This window comes from Mandrillus leucophaeus, unplaced genomic scaffold (assembly GCF_000951045.1).
Source record: "Mandrillus leucophaeus isolate KB7577 unplaced genomic scaffold, Mleu.le_1.0 Scaffold167, whole genome shotgun sequence".
Lineage (NCBI taxonomy): Eukaryota > Metazoa > Chordata > Mammalia > Primates > Cercopithecidae > Mandrillus > Mandrillus leucophaeus.
The window spans coordinates 2,030,201-2,054,268 of NW_012101665.1; the positions used below are offsets into that span (position 1 = coordinate 2,030,201).

The 24,068-nt window shown below is 35.9% G+C and overlaps 1 protein-coding gene across 2 annotated transcripts in view; it reads left to right on the forward strand.

Annotated features, from left to right (window-relative positions):
- The window catches only part of PREX2 (phosphatidylinositol-3,4,5-trisphosphate-dependent Rac exchange factor 2), a 93,760-nt gene that overhangs the window by 10,489 nt on the left and 59,203 nt on the right, over positions 1-24,068 (forward strand). For both annotated transcript variants that reach the window (XM_011976493.1, XM_011976494.1), the window contains 3 exons: positions 2,403-2,564; positions 9,993-10,126; positions 16,290-16,393. In XM_011976493.1, coding sequence (XP_011831883.1) covers positions 2,403-2,564; positions 9,993-10,126; positions 16,290-16,393 — 400 coding nt within the window. The remainder of the gene's footprint in view (positions 1-2,402; positions 2,565-9,992; positions 10,127-16,289; positions 16,394-24,068) is intronic.

Genomic DNA, 24,068 nt, shown 5'->3' on the forward strand with positions numbered 1-24,068 from the left:
GATGATGATGATGATGATAATGATGATGATGAAATTATAGCATAGACCTGTAGGAATGTGTGTACGTATGTATGCATGTGTATTCTGAATACATATATATGCATATGTATAGGATTATATAATAATAATGATTAATTTAACTATTTTATAAAATCAATTAACATAGTATGTACGTTATAAGTATTAGCCATTTTATTCATATCTATTTGATTCTGATTTATTTTAATATAAATTACTACTTATTTTTCAAAAATTTATATTAAATTTATTTTAATATAAATTACTACTTGGCATCTAAACTTCAAAAAATACTCAGAAATGCTAGAGACATATTAACTGGTGTTTTTATTGATTTGCTTTTTAAGAAATAAATGTTGAATTTGAACTAAAAATGTAGTTTAATACAAATCTTGTCAATTCCATAAATTAGGTATCTGTGTAAATTTTATTTGAAAATGTTTGTTCCTTATTAAAGAAATAGAAGTCTAGCGTTGCTTGCTTAAGCCATAAAAAGCCTCAGAGAGGCTGACACAGGAGTCCCCAGCTCTGCAGAGGGAGTATTGTTGCAAATGTGTCTCCTTTTTTTCTGAGAATCCCTACAGACCTCTGACTTGACTCAGTTTGCCTGTGTACTCATAACTGCAGTTATTCCTTACCCTGATTTTGGAATCCCAAGGGATTTGTTTAAGAAGGGATAGGGAGATTAAAAGGTTACATCCTGACAAAGTGGTTATTCTAAATTACTCATTTCTGATTAGGGATGAACTCAGGTATTTGAACTGACCTCTCAGAAGAAAGCATCATGGATGCATCCTTTCTTAGCCAGAAGGTTGGTTCAGAGCCCCTTCAAGCAGTGGAAGGTTGACCTCCTTTCCTTTTCTGGTAGATTATCTCCACAAAGAAACATGAAAAACTGTTAACTCATGTAATAGATACGTTGGCGTTGATATTTGTCTCTATTGTACCATCAGCTGAAAAATTCTGCTGGGATTTTCTTTGCTTTAGGGTGTTTCATTTACTTGGAAAAAAATATTCTATGGATTAGGCTGTAGTGTTAGGAAAAGAGACATTGATGTTATTTGTGGAGCTTGAAATTATTGAGTTGGTCAATCAACATTGGGTTCTTAGCAAGTAATGGCTAACAGATTGTGAGTGATGGTTTCCTCTCACTATTTCACATTATGCAAATTCATATTCAACTCCTTCGATGATTGGACCCCAAATTATGGCCTGTAGACTGACTTGACCACTTGACGTAATTTACAGGTGCCTCTACTCTTTAGAGTTTTTGAAGAAGCCTGCATGTCTCATTTAGGGATTTGTGATCCAGCACAACTTTTAAACCTTGTCTTGGGAGTGATATAATATGTATTCCTCTGGTGTTAGCTCTACAGAACAAGATGTGAATATAATGAATTTAGGGTCCAAGTTTATGGCAGAGTTTTCAACAATAACAGAACTCAAAAGAATATAACAACTGCATATTTTCACACTGTTTGTTGAGAATTTAGAAAATTCTTTTCAAGACTTGCCTTAGGATTTCTGTAATTGTGTTAGTTACGTGATGATGGCAACTGTAGTAAGGAAACACATGACTAATTAAAAAGCAATGTGGTCCCAACTGTCTAGACAGTGGGTGAAGATGTTTAATTTTGTGCTTTTAAACAACTAACAACGGCTTTCAATATGTTTAAGAGATTAAAGATTATTCTAGTTTTGATGAGTGGGAAAAATAGAAATAAAAAGACCCTCCCAATCCCCTAAATACCAAAAACAAAAAAGGAAACTATTGAGGGGTACATGGTAGTTCATTCATCACATAGAATAAGCCTGAGTAATTGGGAAAAACAGCATAAATTGCTCCTTTAATGATGGAATATTGTAGAATTTATAAATTATCTTGTTGTAGTAGAAGACATTATTTTAAAACTTAACTTTATGACATATTTTTATAGTTTCTCAAAAATATTAGAAAATAAGATGTTTAAATTATTTTTGAAATTGTGTCATACTTAAAGATTTGTTATTCTGTTAAAGACTCTATAAAAATGAAATTAACATATAAAGATGTGCTTCTGTTAGAACAAAAGTCAAATTATTAAAAACAAAAATTTATGTTCCTGGTAAGATATTTGACCATTCAAAAGGGGAAACCTAACTTAATTTTTAAAAACAAAGTAAGTTTGAAGAAAAATTAAAGTGACTGCAAAAATGTGCATTTGGGTTACACTTACTCATTGATTCAAACTTTTGTTTTTGATCTTAATCTTAGAGGAATTTGTGATGTCACTTATGGAAGTGGCTCTCACGATCTTTGCAATTTTCATTTCCTGGTCAGGCTGAACCTGCTGTACCAGAAAGCTGAAGATCAAAGGGCAATTTGTTTTTTTGTGTATAAACAGGAGCTGCTGAAGCGGACTCCACGGAAACACAGTGACTATGCAGCAGTGATGGAAGCCCTCCAAGCCATGAAAGCTGTCTGTTCCAACATAAATGAGGCCAAGAGACAGATGGAGAAGTTAGAAGTTTTAGAGGAATGGCAGTCTCACATTGAAGGCTGGGAGGTACATTCACTTTGCTCGACAATCGAGCTTAAGATAGTTTAATGTTGCAGGCCTTGTGCAGAATTACTGGCATTGGATGGAACCATAAATGGTCATTTTCTTAGATATTTCTTGAGGACTACAGTCAATTCTGAAAAGTGCTCACTTTCATCATTATTTTAAAGTATCTTTAAGGTGGTGGTTAATTGACTTAACCTTGACCGAAGAAGTTTGTGATGGAGCCAATAGATACTATGTGGGCTATAAGCTTTAATATTTTAGCATTTATGCATCGTGATGATTCTGTTCCTCTCTTAACTTTGGCCATAAGTACATAGCATGAATCCTGGGAGAGTGAAGAAGGGACGGAAAGTTCAGTAGGTGTGCTGTGGTATTACTTTCAGTCTCTAAATTACGTGTTCACTTAACCTCTTTGTTTTGATTTCTTAATTTATAAACTGAAGGAATTGGCTATGACCTTATTTTTAAGGTTTATTCAAGATGAAAAATGTTATGACTTCCTGAGTCATTAAGAAAATTTTTTTATGCCAAAAAGAAGAGTATAGTTCAAAATCTGTAAAATGTTTTCAGCTAATGGTAACTTTGATTCCCAGTTATTTCATGGGGTTGGGGTCCTATGTTACTTTACTACTATGCAAAGAATGAACTCAAATTCTGTCATTACGTTGCCTTAATTTAAATGAGTATAAGCTTTGGACTAGGTCAAATTTTTTCTTGTTATAAAGTAAGCAATGAAGATAACTTTTAAGTGTAGGAAAGATTGAAAATGCTCCTAGCCAAATACTGTTATCACATAAAACTAATGGATTGCTTTATCTTTAAGGCTTTAGATGAATTTGTTTCTTACCTTTGACACGTTAGTTTTCATTTGGACCTAAAATTATATCCACCCAGATATGCGAAGAAACCTCAAACATTGACCTTAAGGAATTCTCCTGTTTGTCCCTTCTCTCCTATGAATCTTTTAAAATGCTAACTGGGGTTGACCTAGCTGCTTCTTTGTCTAACTCTTTCCATTTCAAGTGTCCAGAGTGCCCTCACATTCAGCATGAATGCTGCCTCTTTCAGGCGGCTAAAATGGTTGTGTGTTTTACAGTTAATTCATGATGATTATTTCTTTCCTGGGGAGCTGTTGTCCTGCTGTGATGAGAAAAATGGACTCCAGTTTGCTTTTGGAGTCCTGTTGTCACTCAAACACTGGAAGAAAAGTGGAACTTGCTTTAAATTGCAGAATTTGTCAATGAAATGTGCCAGGCCTTTTACTAAAACAAAAACTTCAGAGACTTTTTTCGGCACTCTAAGGAAATGGAATCTGTCATAATTTTGTTTCATCCTGTTGTATATGCTAAAAACTGAGTGTACTGCAGAAATGAGAGATTCCTTAAAAGTTATTGATACTGTTTACACAGTATACACCAGTTACTCAAAGGAAGAATGAATGTAGGTGGAACTATATCATATGTAGCCTACAACCGACTTCACCAGCTTTCGTGGTTTTATGACATTCTGAGAGCAAGAGAAAATGGGGCACTGAGACAGGGAAAACTGGATGGAGTTAAGGATTTCTGTTGTGTATTCAGAGAAGTTAGAGAAGAAGGTTGCCACTTGTTAGGTATAGGAACTTGGGTAAGTTAAATAGTCCTTGTTTTTAAATTCTACAGTCAGTTCCAGGAGGCACAGGGGAGATAATATGAAAGTTGGATTCCAAGAAAGTGATTCCAAGAAGAAGTGGCAACATAAATTCTACTTGAGTAGGATTTGACAATGATTGCGAAAGACGGCCATACAGAGATTGGGAGTTTTGGGACTTTGAGGGAGTGCAGCTTGGAGCAGGGCCCAGTCAGTGGGTTTGGCAATTTGTGATAAGAACTCCATTGCCTGTCCCAGTCCACCACCCCATCGAGGGGGGCAACTTGATTTTCAGGCCTAGTCCCTTCTGGGGAGTTTAGGAGAAATTGCTGGTCTCATAGGACTCTCTGTAAGGACACAGAGTCACACAGGCTGAATTCAGGCCCTGGGAGGAAGCTGTAATGAGTTAAGAGCTGTCTTTGACTTGCTAATGGAGATCCTTGCTCAGCCTGTGGAAGCCTTGTGTATCTGTGGAGAGGCTACCTTAGGGTTAGGACACAGGGAAGTTCAGATGTAGGGTGGCATGACAGTTACAGAATGCAGAGTTCCCCGACGAGTTTTTGAGGTTAGGAGTCTTGGGCTCATGCTAGGAAACAGCTCCTTCTCCGGCTCCTTCCACAGGCTCCTGCAGACCACGTTCAGGGCCTCCTTAGGGAGGACACTGTTCCTTCAGTAACTAAAATTCTATTTGATGGAATCCAAGTCTGATATACCATGAATTTGCATTATTTCTATTATAGGTGTGTTATTCTGTCATTTAATTATCTGGGGACTTACTTCACTGTTAATCAAATGAAAGCTTTCGTTTTAAACAATAACATCTCTTAGGCACAATGTTCCTATCTAGTATTTTGTGTTACTAAATTATTTACATTCCCGAATGTTGAATTTAGGTAAACAAGCAATTGAAATTTATTGTTTGCAAAACATATGACAGTGAGAAAAGCATGGCTTTTGAGCAGAGTTGGTTTTTAGTCTGGACTCTAACCCTTTGTTTGGGAATGATATATAATTCCTCTCCTATATGGAGTGTGGATTATTGCAGAAGTCAAATGAAATAAGTAAAAGTGCTTTCAATACTGTAAAATGCTACGCAAATATGAGGTAGTATTTTAAAGCTTTAAAAAATTTCCCTCATTTGTCTAATATATGCACCTATCTACTGAAGGTATTATAGTACTTAGGGTTATATGGTTGTAAGCAACAGAAACTAAAAGAAAAATTAATTTAAAAGATTGGGTAGCTTGCAGAGTCAACACAAAAGCTACAGCGTCAGACCTGAGAAGGGTGTCTAGGCAGCTGAAACTCTTTGACAGTCTCATCCATGCCCTAGCTAAAATGAATAGGCTGTAATAATTTTTTCCATCTTTATATGACTACATTCAAGACTGAAGATCAAAATCCAAGATTCAACTAATCTTGCTTGGGTGAATTTGCTAGGGGAAGGGCAGAGGAACTTGACTGCCAGCCCTCCAATTTCTTTTTGGAGAAATAACTGATTCTCCATTGTATGCATTATAATCACATACAGTGCATTATAACCATCTCCACAGCTGGCTGAGATGCTATACTCTTCATTGAATAGATTTAAAAACTGAAGACTATTTAACTTACCCGAGTTCTTATAACTAACAGGTGACAACATTTAGATCTGAAAATAGGCAGCTTGACTCTAAAGCTTATATTCCTTACCATGTGCTATTATATCCACTCAGATACAAATTTGGCAAATGCTTTGGATTAAGTTTGTTTTCCTGCTTGTCTTTTAAAAGTAAATTGATTATCAAAATTAGATTTTTGTCAGCGTTTATGTAGTAACTGCCACCACAGAAAATCTATAGTGTATGTTTTATTTGTTCATTTTTGAAGTTATGCCTTTTGTTAGTATAATTTATTATATCTCAGTCATATAAGTTATGCAACATTCAGAACATTCTGCAAGATAGTCTACTGAAGGTAATTGTGGGCGATGATTAATATGCCCTGGAAGGGAAGTTTATTAGCTGTTTAATCAGAGTCACTGATTCATTTCATAGAACAGGACCATTCTCTGTCTGTGTGTTGGTTGACTGATTATGTTGTAATGATAACTGTAGCCTTTGGAGCTATACTGAAGTATTTTGACAAGGGAGTATCAATAAACATTACGTTGTCAGTAATTCAGCTTTAAGTCCTTGAAATGCCTGTTTGGAATTGATCTCTTAAATCTGGAAAACAGTATTATGATAAAAGATAAGAGAAGGAATTATTAATATATGAAGGTGTTGGGATAAATGAGATTCAAGATAAATATTGTGTTTTAGAAAGTAAAGAGACACAGAAAGAAATTGGACATTTCTTTATTACCTGTTTACATGGAAAAATACAGTGTTACAGGACCATTTAAAAATTACTGCTTGTTGGTTTTGGAATCTGTTTGCTGCTTCCATTTGATTGAGTTTGTGCCTGACAGTGTGTTGACTTCAGGTCATGTTTCTTGTTATTTCATGGATGTGAGTCTTCCAGAGCTTAGTGCTGATACTTGTTTCTTTTTGTCCTCTGTACGAGGTGATTTGGCAGATACAAATTCATCTTCTACCTTGAGATAGAATTGATTTATATATAGTCTTTGTTATTTGAGGATAAGTGGTTCTGGAAAAAGACGACTGAAAATGAATCCAGTTTAAAAGAGGCACAAAATTTCAATGAAGTGTAAGGGGGGAAGGTTTGATGGGACTTTATCTTAGTAAAATGAAAATTTATATTATTTGTTTTATATGTCACAGAAATCAGGTTATAATTTTAGTTAATAGTTTTAACCTCAAAAAGAGCAAATCAAATGCTGAGTCTTTTTTGGGGTGTGTCAAACATTTTATGATAAGACAATATAATATTCTTTATGTTTGTTTTCACAGTATTTTTTTAAAGATTTATCTTTGTAAGAATGTTCAAATGCTTCATCAATTTTTTTAAGAGACTCCTTTGATATCAGAACTGTTCTCTTATGAAGCACATTCTAGTTGTCAGTCTTGTCAATTTTCTTTTCTTCCACTGTGAATGGATCTAGCTCTGTTAGATCTTTGTCTGCTGATGCATTGTATACGAGTAGGGACATTTCAAGGCCTCCTGTCATCTTTCATCTTTTCCAAGATTGTAGTTTCTCTCCGCAGTCAGTTCATACATATCTGTGGTTAAACAGTTCTTAATGATTTTTGCCTGCCATTATCCTAGAGATAATGCACAAATTTAAGTCATGGGAAATCAAAGGCACAGTGGGCATGCTTTAGAGTTTCAAAGATAAATGCAGGATAAGGAAAATGCTGTGAGCTGCTGTGTTAGGATGATATTTTAAGACAAATCTGCACATTTTGACATAGAATCCTTTAGTACATTAACAATTCTCAGGGAATTATTTAATTACTCAAGGAAGATATTTCATGCCATGATGGTAGATTACTGTGGTAGAAGATGGTGAAAGGTGATATTGCACTAATTCTTGAAGCCTGCTTTAAGTGTTAAAGGTACATCATCTCAGTGACAGAAACATCTCAGTCAGATTCAGTAAAACACAATCTGACCGAAGTTATATGTATATTGTGAGATACACTTTGCGGCATAACCATGAATTCTAGAAGCTATCAATGGTTGTGCTTGTCCTTATTTACTAAAAATGTGATTAGTAATTGACTAAACTGATGATTTGGGTTGCTTATATAAAGAAATGTTGACCTTAAAGAGGTCAGTCAGTCTTACTCTGTTTTTTGATCAGGAATGAGGAACTGATGGGGACTTTTAGTAATGCCTTAGATAGAATAGGTCTGTATATTAGCAAGGGGCTTGAGAGTTTCTTGTATCAATAGGACGGGTGATTCAAAAAGTCAAACTAACGTACAGGATGGAGGAAAAAGACCTAGAGGTTTGATTGATTGTAGCATCACTTTGAATCAGTTGTAAGATAACAATGTCATTATAGTTAGTTCAATTTTATATAAAATACTCCTTACATTTATTAAGAAAGATAATTATCAACAAGTCAGGAAATGCTTTGTTAAGAATGCACCTACTAATATCTGCATATGTTAATTTGAGGTACTCGGGAGATTTATTTAATGTGAAAATTAAGATGATATCTGCAGTAACCCTTTCATAATGTAACAGCTTATCATCCAGGGTTGGCCTATACGGGTCATCATAAGAAATGGTCTAAGGGAGAGCTATTCTGTACACTTTGTGAAATTGCTGTAAATTAAAACCACTTTGCTTAATGAACACATGATAAAGTACATGAAATTTTGTAACTTTTTTTTTTTGCCAAATCTTCACTTGTATATCCACTTTCAGGATGAAAAGAAATAATAAAGAAACAGCCGGGTGTGGTGGCTTATGCCTGTAATCCCAGCACTTTGGGAGGCCAAGGCAGGCAGATCACCTGAGGTCGGGAGTTCGAGACCCGCCTGACCAACATGGAGAAACCCTGTCTCTACTAAAAATACAGCATTAACCGGGCATGGTGGTATGCCTGTAATCCTGGCTACTTGGGAGGCTGAGGCAGGAGAATTGCTTGAACCCAGAAGGCGGAGGTTGCGGTGAGCTGTCCAGCCTGGGCAACAAGAGTGAAACTCTGTCTCAAAAAAAAAAAAAAAAGAAATAATAAAGGAAAATGTCTAAAATTTGCAATATAAAGATAGTCAAATTAATATTTAAAAACTCTCTTAATTAATTCCCCATTTTGAAAGTTTGATTTGTCATTGTAGGATTTAGTTGTTATTTTAATTTAAATTTTTATAATTAACCAGAGAAACTATTATCAGTGATTATTGTGGAAATATGAAATTTAAAACTAATGTTCTAAATTTTAAATAGGAAACATTAAAAATAGAAACATTGAGTTACACAAAAATTAGAAATTTACTCCAGATTTAAAGAATCTTGATATAGTTGAAACTTAAAGTCTCTTGCAGAGCACATATATAAATCTTTATGGAAAATGTCCTTTTTCTTTTTTTTTTGGTCCAACTCAGTGCATTGGTTATGATAGATTAGGTTGTAGAAACAAATAGACTACAATATTTATAATGGCTCGAAATAGACATTTCTGTGCATCTCCCACCACAGTCCGACGCTCATGTCCAACTCAGGGGGCAGCTTTCCTCTGTTGATGATTCAGGGGGCCAGGCTCCTTCCATCTTGTGGCTCCTCTTCACTTCTTGTGGCCAGTGCTTGTGTTAAGAATTGCTTTTGTCACTAGTCGTGTAATCTTGATGGGCATGCTATAAACACTTATTTAGTTAGCTAGTGTGCCTTTGCCAACTTCTAATAAATAGGGTGAAAGGCTCTGTGGAAAGTTGCTCCCTTTAAATATTTTTTTCTCTTTTTATTTCTTTTCTCCATCCTAGGGGTGGATATATAAATTGAGACCTGCTAAACATGTAGACAATTTCATGTACTTTGTGCCTATGGAGCCCCTTTTTCCCACATACTGGGGAAAAAGAGAAAAAAAAGACAGATAAATTCTAATTGTTAACATTATGAATTAATTTGAAGTCATCTCCTTTCAACATGACATAGGTGACATGTAGTCTGTATGCTTGTGTATGTACACAACCTGGAAGGAGACACAGAAGGAGACTGATCGGGGGAAACGAAGGGGTTAGGGGCTCTCCAATCAGTATATAACTCTCTCTACTGTTTGTTTGCACTTTAGCCTGTGCATAGATTGCTTCTTAAAATAAAAATAACTATAATTGTAAGTAGAAAAATAATTATATGCAGAAGTGTCAACCAAGTAAGCAGACATTAATTGCATTTCTCCTGACTTAGGGGTCCAACATCACTGACACCTGCACTGAAATGCTAATGTGTGGAGTCTTACTGAAAATTTCTTCTGGAAATATTCAAGAACGGGTGTTTTTTCTTTTCGATAACCTTTTGGTGTACTGCAAAAGAAAACACAGGTAAGATCCTAAGCAGGTCACACTTCAGAAGTGGTCACAGTTTCTACCTTTCCCTCTGGGGGTCATCCAGCTCAGTTTCTACCTTTCTCTCTGTGCTTCCCAGACCCATCATCCATCAGTGCCTTTCTTCACATTTGTTCAGTCTGCTCTCTGATTGTTCGCTTCACCTTCTTGTAAAATCTAACTGAAATGTCACTGTCATCTGATGATGCTGGGTCCTCAGAGCCCTCTTGAGGAGAAGTGCAGTTTGTTCCTAACCCACATATCTCACGCCCTGGAGGAATGGCTGGTGTGTCTTCCTTGCTTCCTAATCCTGTTTCCCAATCATTTCCCCCTCTTCCTTCAATAATCTCAGCACATGTGAAGTTCATGCCATGAGTCTTTCCTCTCCACTACCTTTCCCTCATCTCCCCTTTATAGAACACGTAATATCTCACTGTCACACATGAATTTAGTGATTTCTCTAGCTCCTGCATCATTTTCTTTCTAACCTACTCCTGTTGCCATTTTGGAAGTGTTCAAAACTCACGTGGATGATCTATCCAGAATTTTGGACCTGAAGGCCCACTGTCTCTTCGCTTGCAATGAGCCTTTCTGCCATTACACCTGAGTCTCCTGTCCTAGGGCCATACTTTTACCTTGTCAATACCAACAGTCATAAAATTGAAATCTTCATTTCAGGCATTCTACTCTGAATATCATCCCCCATCCTCCTAGCTCTCTTCCTCTGGTATTGTCACTTCAGCTCTTCTGACTCCAAACATTGCCGAAGATCTCCTATCTCAAATTTTAAAAGTCCTTTATCTTGTGTCGCACTGTCACCCTTCATAGCAGACTTCCTTGCAGGAGTTTTATGTTGTCGCTTTTTCTACTCTCTCACTTGTTATTTGGCATGAGCAACATTCAGCAAGGTCTTTGTTCACTCTCCTCCACTGAGCTACTCCCATCAGAATCACCGTAAGAAGCACTGCTGCGCTTCTTATTCCAGTGGTCACTTTTCTGCTCTTTGAGGTTGTTTGTTTTTGTAACAGCATGTTGCTTAGCTGAGCAATCCTACCTTCCCAAAGCACTCTCTTCTCTTTAATGTTATTATATCCCACTCTCTTGGCTGGATATTGGAGTGCTGTGGGGCTCTGCATTTGACTCCTTTTCCCTCTTCATATTCATAGACTCTTCCCAGCTGATTTTATCCATTCCCATCACTCATGTCCCACATCTGTGTCAGTTGCTCTCAAATCTCTATACTTAGCCCAACAATCTCAACTCCTACAGCCTGCCTGTTGTGATGGCCACGAGGAGTCTCAACCACAACATGGAAGAAATGGGATTCTGGATTCCCCTTCCTAAAGTTACTCCTCTCCCAGCTTTCCCTCTCTATTGTTTTCGCAATTCCAAAAATTATGAGTTAGCCTTGGTTCCTGTTTTTCCCTCAACATTCCACATCCAATCCATTAGAAAATTTTCCTGCATCTGCATTGAAAACATACAAACATCTCTCCACAGCTTTCCATCATCATTACTACTATGCTCCAGGCCACCAGGATCCCCCTTTGGTGACAACAGTTGTCTCCTAACTGACCCACCATATCTTTCCTTACACCTCCACAATTTGTGCTCTCCACAGAAACCAGAACACCTTTTATAAAACAAATCAGATCATGTTGTCACCTTGCTCAAAGCCCTCATTGGCTTCCTAGAATAAAGTTCTTTTTTTGTTGTTTGCTTTGTTTGACAGGGTCTTGCTCTGTTGCCCAGGCAGGATAGAGTGCAATGGTATGTTCATAGCTCTGTACAACCTTGAACTTCTGGGTTCAAGCAGTTTTCCTGCCTCAGGCTCCCAAGTAATTGGCACTATAGGCACAAACCACCACACCCAGCTAATTTTGTTTTTCAGTAGAGACAAGGTCTCACTGTGTTTCCCAGGCTGGTCTCGAACTCCTGGCCACAACAATCCTCCCATCTCAGCCTCCCAAAGTGCTGGGACTACAGGCATAAGTTACCACGCTTGGCCTCACCTAGACTCAAATTCACACTCCTTACCCTAGTTTACAAAATTCTGCCTGGTCCAGCTCCTGCCTGTCTCTCACATCATCACGTCCCATTTCTCCAAACACAATACCTCACTCTTTCCTTTAGCCTTCTCTTTCTCCCATTCCTTGATTATGCCACATGTGCTCGCTTATTAGGGCCTTTGTACTGGCTGTTTCCTTTCCCAGTGTGCCCTGTCCTTTGAGTTTTCCATGGCCAGATTCTTTGTGGCTTTCAGATCTCACTTAAAAATCACTCCCTCTGAAGTGTCTTCCTTGACCATCCCATCTAATGTGGCCTCCCAGTCACTATCAATATCGGGAAAGTACTTGTCACTTGCTATTTCCTTCATTATTAGTTTGTTTACGTCCTGCCACCTTTACTAGATTAGACTGCAAGGTCCATGAGAACAGGGGCCTTATTGCTCCTTCAATGCAATTTCTCTGGAATTTGGAGCAGACCTGTGATAGACAGCTGAGAAACACAGAATCAATGAATGAGTGAATGAAACTCAAACTAGTCCCCTGTAGAGCTTAGCCATCATTAATGTAAATAATTAGTGTATTAAAGTTATTGATATAATACTATTTGTTTTAAAGCATGAATACACTTTTTTCTTGAGAATGTTCTTTATGGGATGTTTTCTTAAACTCTTGGGAAAATTTTTTTGCATGTTGGTTAAGCAAAACAGTAGAGTGACATTTAATTGAAAAGTTTCCTGAGCCTTTACGTGCTTCACCCTAACCATATATAGGACACATTTGTTTTAGTGAAATGGTACCAATAGGTTCATTCAATTTAAAGGTAAAGCAGTAGTTGAAAGTACAGGATTTTAAATGACTATTTAATTCCAGGTTCAGAATTTAGAAAACTATAGTCAAATATTTTCTGGTAGAGTGAGAATTAGAGACACAAAACCGACTGATCTGTAAGACAGACTTAAGGGAGAGTTATTCTTCATCTCTGATAATGAGTCTTCTTAAATCAGTCATCAAGATGCCCAGAGCAAGTTAGCAAACATTTGATAGCTATGATGATGATATATGGTAGTTCTGCCATGTGAGTTTTAGTATTAGAATTCCCTAGTAGGAGACATTAATTCAAAAACGCAATTAGATAAGCTGAGAAAACGTAGGAATACAACATGTATCTTTATGAGAGGGAATAGACTAGGATTAGAGCCCCAAAATAATTAAATTGTTGACATCTCTATTCTGATGAGTTTTTTAAAATTCCTTTTTACCAATGTGAAAATGAATCTTTTATTATGTTCTTCTAAGTTCTCTGTGTTTGATAGCGAGGTTGAGATTGATAGAAATTGACTTTTGGAAGATGTAGAAGAGGCTGTTATTTTACTTGTGTGTTACTCATTAAGAAACTGTAATGTGAATCAAGGTGTTTTAGTGCAATTCTCCGTTTGAGAATGAAATCGTTTTTCATTAAAATTGATCCCATCTTTATCTATGCCTGCTATCAAGACCCAAATCTTTTACGAAATTAACATTAGTGGACAAATCATGATATTATGTGGTCTTATGACTGGAATTGCTAAGTACATTAAACACGGGAAAAGTTTAACAAATTAAAATCCTGCTATTTAGCAAATGCACTTAATGAATGTATTATGTGGACCAAATACATAGTAGTTAGAAATGGAAATAACAAAATAGTTCATCATGTCCATTCCCTTCCAGGACTGGAGAACCTGTTTGAACAAACCATCTGTTCCCTTCACTTAGAATGCTTCACTCCCTTATGAACTTTACCTCAGCATATACTTTCTAAGATGTAGAGATCGTTCAGAAAATATGAGTAAAGGGAACCTTTTACAAACTTCCATAATGTTGTAATTATATGAAGTAGGGACCTGATGAATTTAATTCTAGAATTACATTCTTTAAATAGCAGAGTGCCAGATTAGGCATCTTTGCTCTGGATATTTCTAATATTATTAATCTCAGTAGAAACTAGGTTTAAAAAATTATGATATACTATTTGATATGTATAACATGATATTGCTTAGTTTGGCTTGTTTGTGAGTTTTAAAAGATAGCATCATAGTGGTTTTAGTTTTTTGCAATTTATAATTTGTATTCAGTATAGTTTCTAAAAATGTATATCCATTTTGTGTGTAGCAAAAATTTCTTCATGTTACCTGCTGCATAATATTTTATTAGTTAAATGTATCACAATTTAATTATTCATCCTCTTATCAATGGGCTTTAGGGTTGTCCCCAGTTTTTCTGCTATTGTATACATTCTTGTATATGTGTCCTGATGACCACTACAACACATAATTAGGAATTAAATAATAGAATCAAGACATTTAAATTTGCAATATTATAATATGCAGCATAATTATTTTCAAACTATAGGCTTTTCAGTCTTTAAACTTCAATAGGGCCATTTTCTGAAGAAATCAAAATCTGTTTGAGCTAAGAATTATAGAATTGATCAAACACTTACTGGAATTTTATACTGAGTCTTAATATCTGCAGCCCAAGAGAAATATACAAAGCCCATACAGAGTTCACAGTAAGATCATAAAAAATTGATATGTTGAAAATAGAACTAAGTGATGGATTCTTATATATAATCCATGATTATTTTGCCTGTGACTAAAACTGTTAAGGATATTAAGTCTTTTCAGCATGATTGGTTTTAAGTTAGTTTACCAACTTACAAGAAATTCTGTTTTTCAAAACACCATGATATTATTTTCCAGCTGGAAATAATACCTGCATATTAGTTACCTGTGTATTAGTCTGATCTGCATTCCCCTCTATAGTCAACCTCCTGTGAGGCCAATTTTCGTAGCTACCTGGGATGAATTCCTAATTTATAGCATCGATTTATGCCTATTAATGAAGAACATTTAGAGGTTGTTTTCAAAATGAACGTGAGGAGTGCAAGGTGATGAAGGTCTGGGGCTGACAAACTGTCCAGTCAGGCTAATTAATCGATTTGCTTAGTTTTCTTTAGTAGAGATGACGGACTACTAAGTTTTGATGAGGCTTGAAGACAGCTAAGTCAGGAATATGCAATTTTTTCCAAGGAAAGAGCCCGGAGAGTGTGATAGCATCTGGAGACACGTCCCTGTGCCCACCCTGTCCACACCGGGATAGGTATCTAACTGCACGGGAGAGGAAGAGGGGGCATTGCAGTTTGTGTACACCTACATCTTAACTTGTGCTACGTGTGTCTACAGAACACAACACATTAATAATTATTTGACTATATTAAATTATTAACCAGATTTTGTCACTGAGTCCAATTGAATAGTCTAGGTCAATGGAAATCTCTTGAGTGACTAGGTATTTTTTAATCTCCTTGAATCATTTCTTAGAATTTTTCCTGTTTTTAATGAAAGAAAAACATTGAAAAAATATTTTTTCCTGTGTGCTTAATGATTCAAATACAAACATATATAACTTCCTAATTCATTGTTAGAAATGGTTGTCTGTAAACTGGGTTTTTGACTTTGTGTTATATACTTTTTAAGATTAAAAGCTGGCACTAGATGTAATATATACATAGTTTTGAAATGTTTTGGGTGTTTTAGAAATAAATAAGGCCTTTTTGAAGGATTGCAAAGGTATTAAGAGACTTGTTCAACAAGTATACAGTGATTATATTGTAACACTATGATAGGAGAAATATTTTTATAGCTGGATATCACTGAGCTTAAGAACCTCCAGCACAGCCAATTCTTTGAAGACGGATCATAAGTACTAACTGGAAATTACCCGCTAGTTACTGAAAAATGAGTCATGAAGGTGAAAGAAACTCAAATGAAATTTTAAAATGACCAGTTGTTAGTGTCTGTCAGAGTCTGACTGGGCACTGCTGATGTCTTATATTGAGCAAAACACATACTCACTCTCCCACCTGTATACTATCCTTAGCTTAAAACTTGAATTTATTTTTAAAAATTAAGATGCAAGTTGCATACTTCATTAAAGCAACCAGTGCTGTTATGAGAGGGAGGACAAATGTAAAGATCTCCAGGAGTCTAATGTTTGATATTGTCAATTGAACTAGTGTCTTTTTTCAAAGAATTGCTTAAAATATATTGTTTTGACATTGTTTTACATTGTTTAGTAACAAAGTCTTTCTGATTTAATTCCATCTTAAGACGATTGAAGAACAGCAAGGCATCTACAGATGGACATCGATACCTTTTTCGTGGCCGGATCAACACGGAGGTGATGGAAGTGGAGAATGTGGATGATGGCACTGGTAAGTGATCTGTGGATTTTAAATGGGATGCCAATGGTAAGTAGTAAATTCCTTTGTAAGACAGATTACTCACTTGGATAATTCACCTGCTGTGTATTAGAACTTAGAAATACTTTGTTAGGTAAAGTTGTTGGGTAGAGGAAAGAGAAAGGTGAGATAAGGGAGGGGAGGACTACTGTGAAAGTAGAAAATTATATATAGCCAAAACACACTAACATGAAACATAGATACAGAGAAATAGCCGAGTAGTGTCCCATGGCATTCATGGGACTGGAACAGAGAGCACTGTGCAGAAAATAGTTAATAAATGAATTTTCTTTAGTTATACTATTTTATAAGCATAAGAAGATGTTTTGTTCCTATAATATATTTGCTGTAGAATATAGCAAACTCTAGATTTGTCTTAGCTATGTAGTTGTTATTCATACAGACAGGTTGTCAATTTGCTTGTAAGCAAATTGTGGGTGGAGGTGGTTTGTGTAATTTTAAATGCTTGTTTTAAATATCTTATTACTCAAAGGTAGTAACTTTTTGCTTTATAGATTTGAAAGTATGGGGTTTTATAAGCTAATTTATGAAATCATGATTAGTCACACACATTAAGTAAAATAAAGTTAAAATAAATTATACTTTCCATTTGAAAAAAAAGTCTCTAAAATAAATTCACTTAGTAAAGTGAATTCCATTTTCCCTCAATGATTTTAGTTAGAATTTTAAAAATATGCTTTTAGGAGAAAAGACAAGATGAAATGCAATATATTAACTGTTGCTAAATGTCTTTTGCTTTCATATAAATAAATACTTTGGTTATATTCGTTATACATATGGGATTGGGACACAGATCAACTCCCTCCACCTCTCACATACTTTCATTGTCAGTCTGGGGTCCCAGAGGGGAGAAGGATATTTATAATCTGTCAGAAGCACAGAATTTCAAATGCTCACCTGTAGGCAGTTTCTCAATACCGTTGTTAGCATCTGAATAAATTGTCAAGTACTTACAATAATGAACTGTGATTGCTGTAGATAAGGGGAAAAAGGAATGCAATGAGCAAAACTCAGGTGGTGCCTGAGACTGAACACTCAGCTTCGGAGCCATGCTATTGTGCTCATCCAGTAGAGAGGTTCCTCAGTGGCTAACTGTGGGGTGGTGTGAAGTTGCCAGGCAGTTGGCACAGATAGATGTCCCAATTCAAATCCATTTCTATGCCACAGACTGTAATGCAGTTGCAGATACTCCCATGCTAACATATGGGACCTAGTTGGCTATCTTTCCATAGCAGGATGTACACATTATTTTTTACAAGGTAGCAGTAATTTATTCTGTGCTTTCTAAGAAGACTATGTAGTGACATTTAGAAAAGTTATCTGTCTAACATGCTAAGAGTTATCTTGCCTCTGTAACCTTAATGTTCAAGAGACTCCCCAAATGTCCAACTTTGAACCTGAGTTGGGAGGAAGTCAGATAGTAAAAGAAGAACACTATGAACTTCTACTCTGTTCTTTATTGGACCTGATTACCCATAATGGGACCACCTCCCCACTGTTGCTTAGGCACTTCCTTTATTTTCTTCTACTTTTAGGCTTTCCCATGGGCATAGAGCCCCTGGCCTTATTTCCTGAGAGATTGAATATCCACCCTTTATGTCCCACTTTCTCCCTTCACCCCCCGGGATGTGAGTGCCACTATTAGTGCCATCTGCATTGGTGGTCTGACTGAGTTGTGATAGTGATTACTATGATTACTGTGCTTTTGGGCAACTGGAGAACTAGATAAAGAGATGTAAGAGCCCAGGACCTTTGGAGGCATGGCCATAAAATGCTGTCTTCCAGTGTATCTGGGGCAGATGGTAAGAGAGTGAGATCCTGTGAAGGGTGACTTGAATTGCACAAATGGTCCTTGGATTCAATTCCACCAAAAAGTTCTGTTGATGCTAGTTAGATCCAGCCTACAGGTCCCCAGTTTCTGAGGGCAAAAGCATTGTGGAATACAGGGCCTAAGACCTTGTTGTGTTTGAATTAGAAGAAAGACACGACATTGCAGGATATTTAGTTGTCATGTTAGTTGTCCGATGGAACCTCTTGACACAAATTCGCAGGTTTGATTTTCTTTAAAATAAGATGAAGACATTTATTAGACTTTGTATTATTCAACTGGGGCTTTTCTCCTCTTTACTTTTTCTTGAATATATATAAGCAACATGTAGCAGGAATTTGGCTGTACCTGGTCGCTACAAGGTCACTTAAAGAATTTTCAGGCTGCAACTGGATACCATACCCTAGTTTCCTGCAAGGAAAATTTAGTTTTCTCATGGATATATCCACTAGGTTTCTGGGGGGTCTCAGACCTGGAAATTGAATAATAGAAATTTTGAAGAGGAATAGGATCTTAATGATCAATTAATGTACCCCATTAACATTTCAGATAATAGAAATGAGGCCAGGTTTAAGAACTAACTGCCCATGTTTACCAAGCTGACTAGAACAGAGCTGAGGATAGAGTTAAGTTTGCTGGGTTTCCATGTACATGCTTTGTAACATAGAGAGGGACCAAGTGGAGAGCAGTGAGGGAACAAGGCATCAGCCTACAGAGATTGAGTTTGGTAGCACCCAGAAATGATCTGGGTGCTACATGAACTTTCTCCCTTTGTTGTTTCTTTGGTCATTTCCAGCATAGAATCTTCATTTCTTTTTTGATGAGCTCAGGTTTTAAGTCTGCTGTATTTTTTACTTTACGCATGAAGCTCTGACGCAGATGGATCTCAGCAGAGCTGATTAATGTCCTTATGCCAAGTACCCCCCATACTTGGCCCCTGGATAAGTTAAATGAGGGATAAACAGATGCTATCAGGCTTATCTGTCATTGCCAAAAGAAAAATACAAACACCTATACCATATTTAGTTATAAATAATAAAATGGATGAATTGGTGTGTGTATATATATATATGTGTATATATATATATACACACACATATATATATACACACACACACATACATATATATATATATTTTTTAAGCATGCTTAGAACTTTTTTTCCTTTTCTTAAATTGAGATGGGGTGGTGGTGAGGAGTCTCATTATCTTGCCCCGGCTGGACTTGAACTCATGATTCTCTCAACTCAGCCTCAGTAGCTGGGACTACAGGCATGCACCACTGTACCTAGCACTTAGAACTTGTGATGGAAAATGGAATGGAAAAGTTTTTCTTCCATTTGAATTATACAAATACTGAGTATTTTTGTATACTGTGTGTGTAATAAAATAGTTTTCTAAGGAAGAAGCTCTATCAGATGACTAATTGCATTGATATAGCTCAAAACTTGCAGAAAAATTAATTGTACTTGGGATGAGACTAAAGTTTTCAGCCAACATGTAAACATCTTGAATCTTTTGATACATAATATTATTGTAATTTTATTCATAATACTTAATGACTTAGTTTATATCATAGTTATATCTTAGTATAGAAAGAAATTTAAATGATAGTATAATGTGCAAAAGTGCAAAAATTTGTATATGTATTTATTTAAGTCTTTCCATGTTATTCATTAATTCCTATATTCAAGGCAGATGTTGACCCTTGCATCTGTGGCCAAATTTCCATGCAACCGTTCTTCAGATTTCAACTCTCAGTGAATCTAAGTAATTCTTTGAAGATTCTTTCTGGGACTACTAGTTTGATCATGATGCTCTAAAGAAAATTCAGCTTAAAGGCAATAATAGGAAAGCTATTGAACTTCCTGGAATTAATTTTCATGGTAATTTTTATAGTGCATGCCTGAAAAGCCATTCAGAAAGTAGTACCAGATCATTAGTATTCTCTCTTATGCACCAGTTTATTTCTATGGTTGGACAGAGGGTGAGAATGTTGACCTTTAGAAAATGTGGTCTGTAGTTCAGTGTTGGGCATACCATAGATTTCAATACATTCGTCAAATTTGAATTGGATAAGATGAAATTTTTTTATTCTTAAGGTGTTCTTTGAAAGTAAGTCAATTAAAACAATTTAGCTCTCCCTTTAGATATAAATACTTGAAACTATTTTAAAATATTGAATACATTATTTTTATAAAATTAAATTGTGCTTATTAAAGAAACTTTGTAAACTGCAGAAAAATATAAAGGCAAAAAACATTAGATAATAATGTCATACGAAGACAAATACATAAGACTATATACAAAATATTTCCTGCAATTTTCCTTTTCATGCACAGATTTAAAAATGCTTGAAAATGTGAACTTTATAATTTTGTATCCTTTTTCGCTTAAATCGAATACCTGTATTATCTTAATGATCATCATCTTTATCTTCATGCCTTATCACCAAAAATAGTATTTATTGTTGCATACCAGTCTACTGACTAGATAAACCAGTTACTTTCACAACTGTAGTATTGTTGCGTAAGCTGGATTGAATATGTTCTTAATTAAAAAGTAACAATGGCTTAACAAATGTTGAAAAGAATATAATAGTTTTTTTAAAATACATTTTCAATGTTATTAATTTAACAGAATATATTTGAGAATTCAGAAAAGTCAAGGGATGAACTACTTTTTAGATTTTTAAAAGGAAAAGTCAATTAGAATCTTTTTTTTTTTTTTTTTTGCCCAAAATAATATCATATGCTATCTGGGATGCTGGAAATTTATTCAAAAATTTTTTCTCAATGTTAAATATTTATGAACAAATTACAAGTTTGAAAGTTTCCCTTAGAAATTTATGAATTCACAGTGTTGATCTCCAGGACAAGGATTGAATACATTATTTAGACATCAGTTTCTTGATGTTTTCGATAACATAGTCTGGCAATTTCTTCTGTTTCTTAACCTTTTTATAATACTTGGATATTTTCCATCTCATTGAAATGCAAATTTATTGAAAGAATACTGGCACGTCCACTGAGATTTATAGTGTATCAGTTTTGGAAAAATCTCATCTAATTATATGAAACTGTACTGAAATAAGAGCAAGGAATTTGCAAACTGTATAGCTTCAAGTAATTAGTGACTTGTTCAGGTCTGTCCCTTGGATTTTTCTGTTTTTGGAAGAAATCTGTGACTAAAGACTGTTGAATTTGGATATTCAACATTTAAGGAATGGCAGTTTAAAATCTATTCTTCCTATAAAATTAACATTTTAGATCCATTGAAGCTTGGAAATTCCTGCGTTTGCCATTTAATAAATTATTTATTCTTTCACTTAAATTTTTTAAACCAAATTCTGACTAAGTACAAAGCAATGCTGGACTTTTTAATGACTTTAGTGAGGCTGTTCCTTATGGATAAGTTTAATTTTTATTTTGAAGTATGAAGATATTGGACAATGTACTATGATTAAAATTGTGAAGCTATTTATATGTCTCTGTAGCTTTTGAAAAAAATGAGAAGCAATTGCTTATTTTGTATAACATTTGGTAATTTTGATGCTATTATGAAGTATGTATACTACATTTTGAGGCCTGTGGTGTGTATATTCAATTGTATATGTGTGTTAGTGTATGTGCATATATATGTTTAAAATTACTTATGATTTTTAAAATTGGTGTGATAGAAATTAGCTAGCATATAAACTTTAAAAAGGAACATTATTTCTTCATGTAAAATTATTTGACACAAGCTGTTCTTTTAAAATATTAGTGCAGCAATTAAGCTGTTATTTGAGACAGTGGATGTATTAGTCCATTCTTGCACTGCTATAACTGCCTGAGATTGTGTAATTTATAAAGAAAAGAGGATTAATTGGATGATGGTTCTGTGGGCTGTATAGTTCATGTGGCTGGGGAGGCCTCAGCGTACTTAAAATCATGGTGAGAAGTGAAGGGGAAGCTGGCACGTCTTCCTAGCCGGAGCATGAGAGAGGGGCGGGGGAGGTTCTGTACACTTTTAAACAACCAGATCTCACGATAACTCACTCACTATCATGAGAACAGCACCAAAGGGGAAATTCTTCCCCAGTATCCAGTCTCCTCCCACCAGGCTTCAGCTCCAACTTTAGGGATTACAATTTGACGTGAGATTTGCACAGGAACACAAATCCAAACCATATTAGTAGATTTTACAGTCAGCTAATGATCTTGGTTTCTGTACATTGAGACAGTAGCCACATGTGATCAATCACATGCTCACTTATCTGATTCCGAGTTGAATTATGTGCTTTCCAAAAGAAATGTGTATGCACTGGCTCAGTTGGTCAGGCCAGGCTTCATAGAGGAGATGGGTCCACTTTCAAGAGGAGTAAGAATCTGTGAGGCAGAGAGGAGTGTGGGGTAGCTTGATGAGAAACTCAGCCTGGGGAATACATAAGTATTCACAGGACAACCAGGAAAGCAGCAGACGAGAAAAGCATGGTGGGAAGGCATTAGAACAGAGTGGAAAACAGAAGGAGTTAGACAGAGTTGAGTTAGTTTGGGAAGAATCTTTAAAGCAAAGTCTACATGTAGTTTTGACTTGATTCAGTGGTGAGACACCCAATGGGTGGCTTTTGAGCTAAGAAGTGACCTGATGAAAAATATCTGAGGGAGGGCCAGCAGGGTGTGTAGAGGCCAGTGACCAGACTCTCTCCAGGAAAGAAAGGAAGGAAAACCCCCTGTTATAGAGATGGCTGGCCCTGGGGTACACCTGTGTGGTGTCAGGAGCATGACCCGGATGATTTTGGCATGTGAACCTGTGTTCCCTGTGCTCTGTGGGAGGGCTACACTGTGTTCATTTTGGAGTGAGTCCAGTGTTTATGACTGTAGGCTGCATTTGGCTACTGTGGTTTTCTTTATCTAGAGTAATGGTTAAACGTGTAGTAACCTGAGTGGCCATGTGGGATCTTTTAAGCTGCAGGTGCCAGGTTCACTTAGCTAATCATAGCCTGACTTAATAGAGAGAAGACAGCCTGAAAAAAAGCTTGGGCTTGTTTGTGATTCTGGTCTTGTTAGGTTACAAGTGATCAGGGTTGGGGGACAGTTCTAAACTTGTAGAATTTGAGAATTTCTGAATTTTTTCCCACCAGTTTATCATAATTTCTCAGCTGGTTATTTTTATAGATATTAAGGAGGAATTACACTGTAATTATGAAGTAATATTCTTATTTTCCTACTAATGCTCATGAATACTTATCTGACATGAATTATGAAGTTCTCTTACTTTGTGTAGGATCGGAACATGAATTAAACACACGAAGGTAACAATAGTACAAAAAATCTTTTTAAAAATTGCTTGTAATTTTTTGGGAGGGAAGGATCTGCCAGTTTAAATCTCTATATTATCAGAAGTCATTACTGATTATTCATGTATTATGGCACCTATAGAAAATACAGACTAATGTCTAATGTCATCCTATTTTGACTCAAAAGTAATCTGGAAGCTTTAAATACTCCACAACTGAACAGCATCATTTGATAATGGATTTGTGGTATTATTAGTCTGACCTCATATAATGTGTAGTGATTTTGGAGCTAATGAAAAAGACTATGGGAACCAGATTTTGGGAGAATGAGTGCCAAGCACATTTGTTTCTACTCAAAAACTTCATAAAATAGATCATCTGAAAAGAAAAGAAAAAAACAAGCAAAGTACCACAAAGTCATTTTCTAAACCACCTTTAACTTTGTTATGGCTTACCTCCTCAACACTGGCCTTTGCTGCTGAATGACTTTCAGGAGAGACACATGAAAAGGGTCACTTT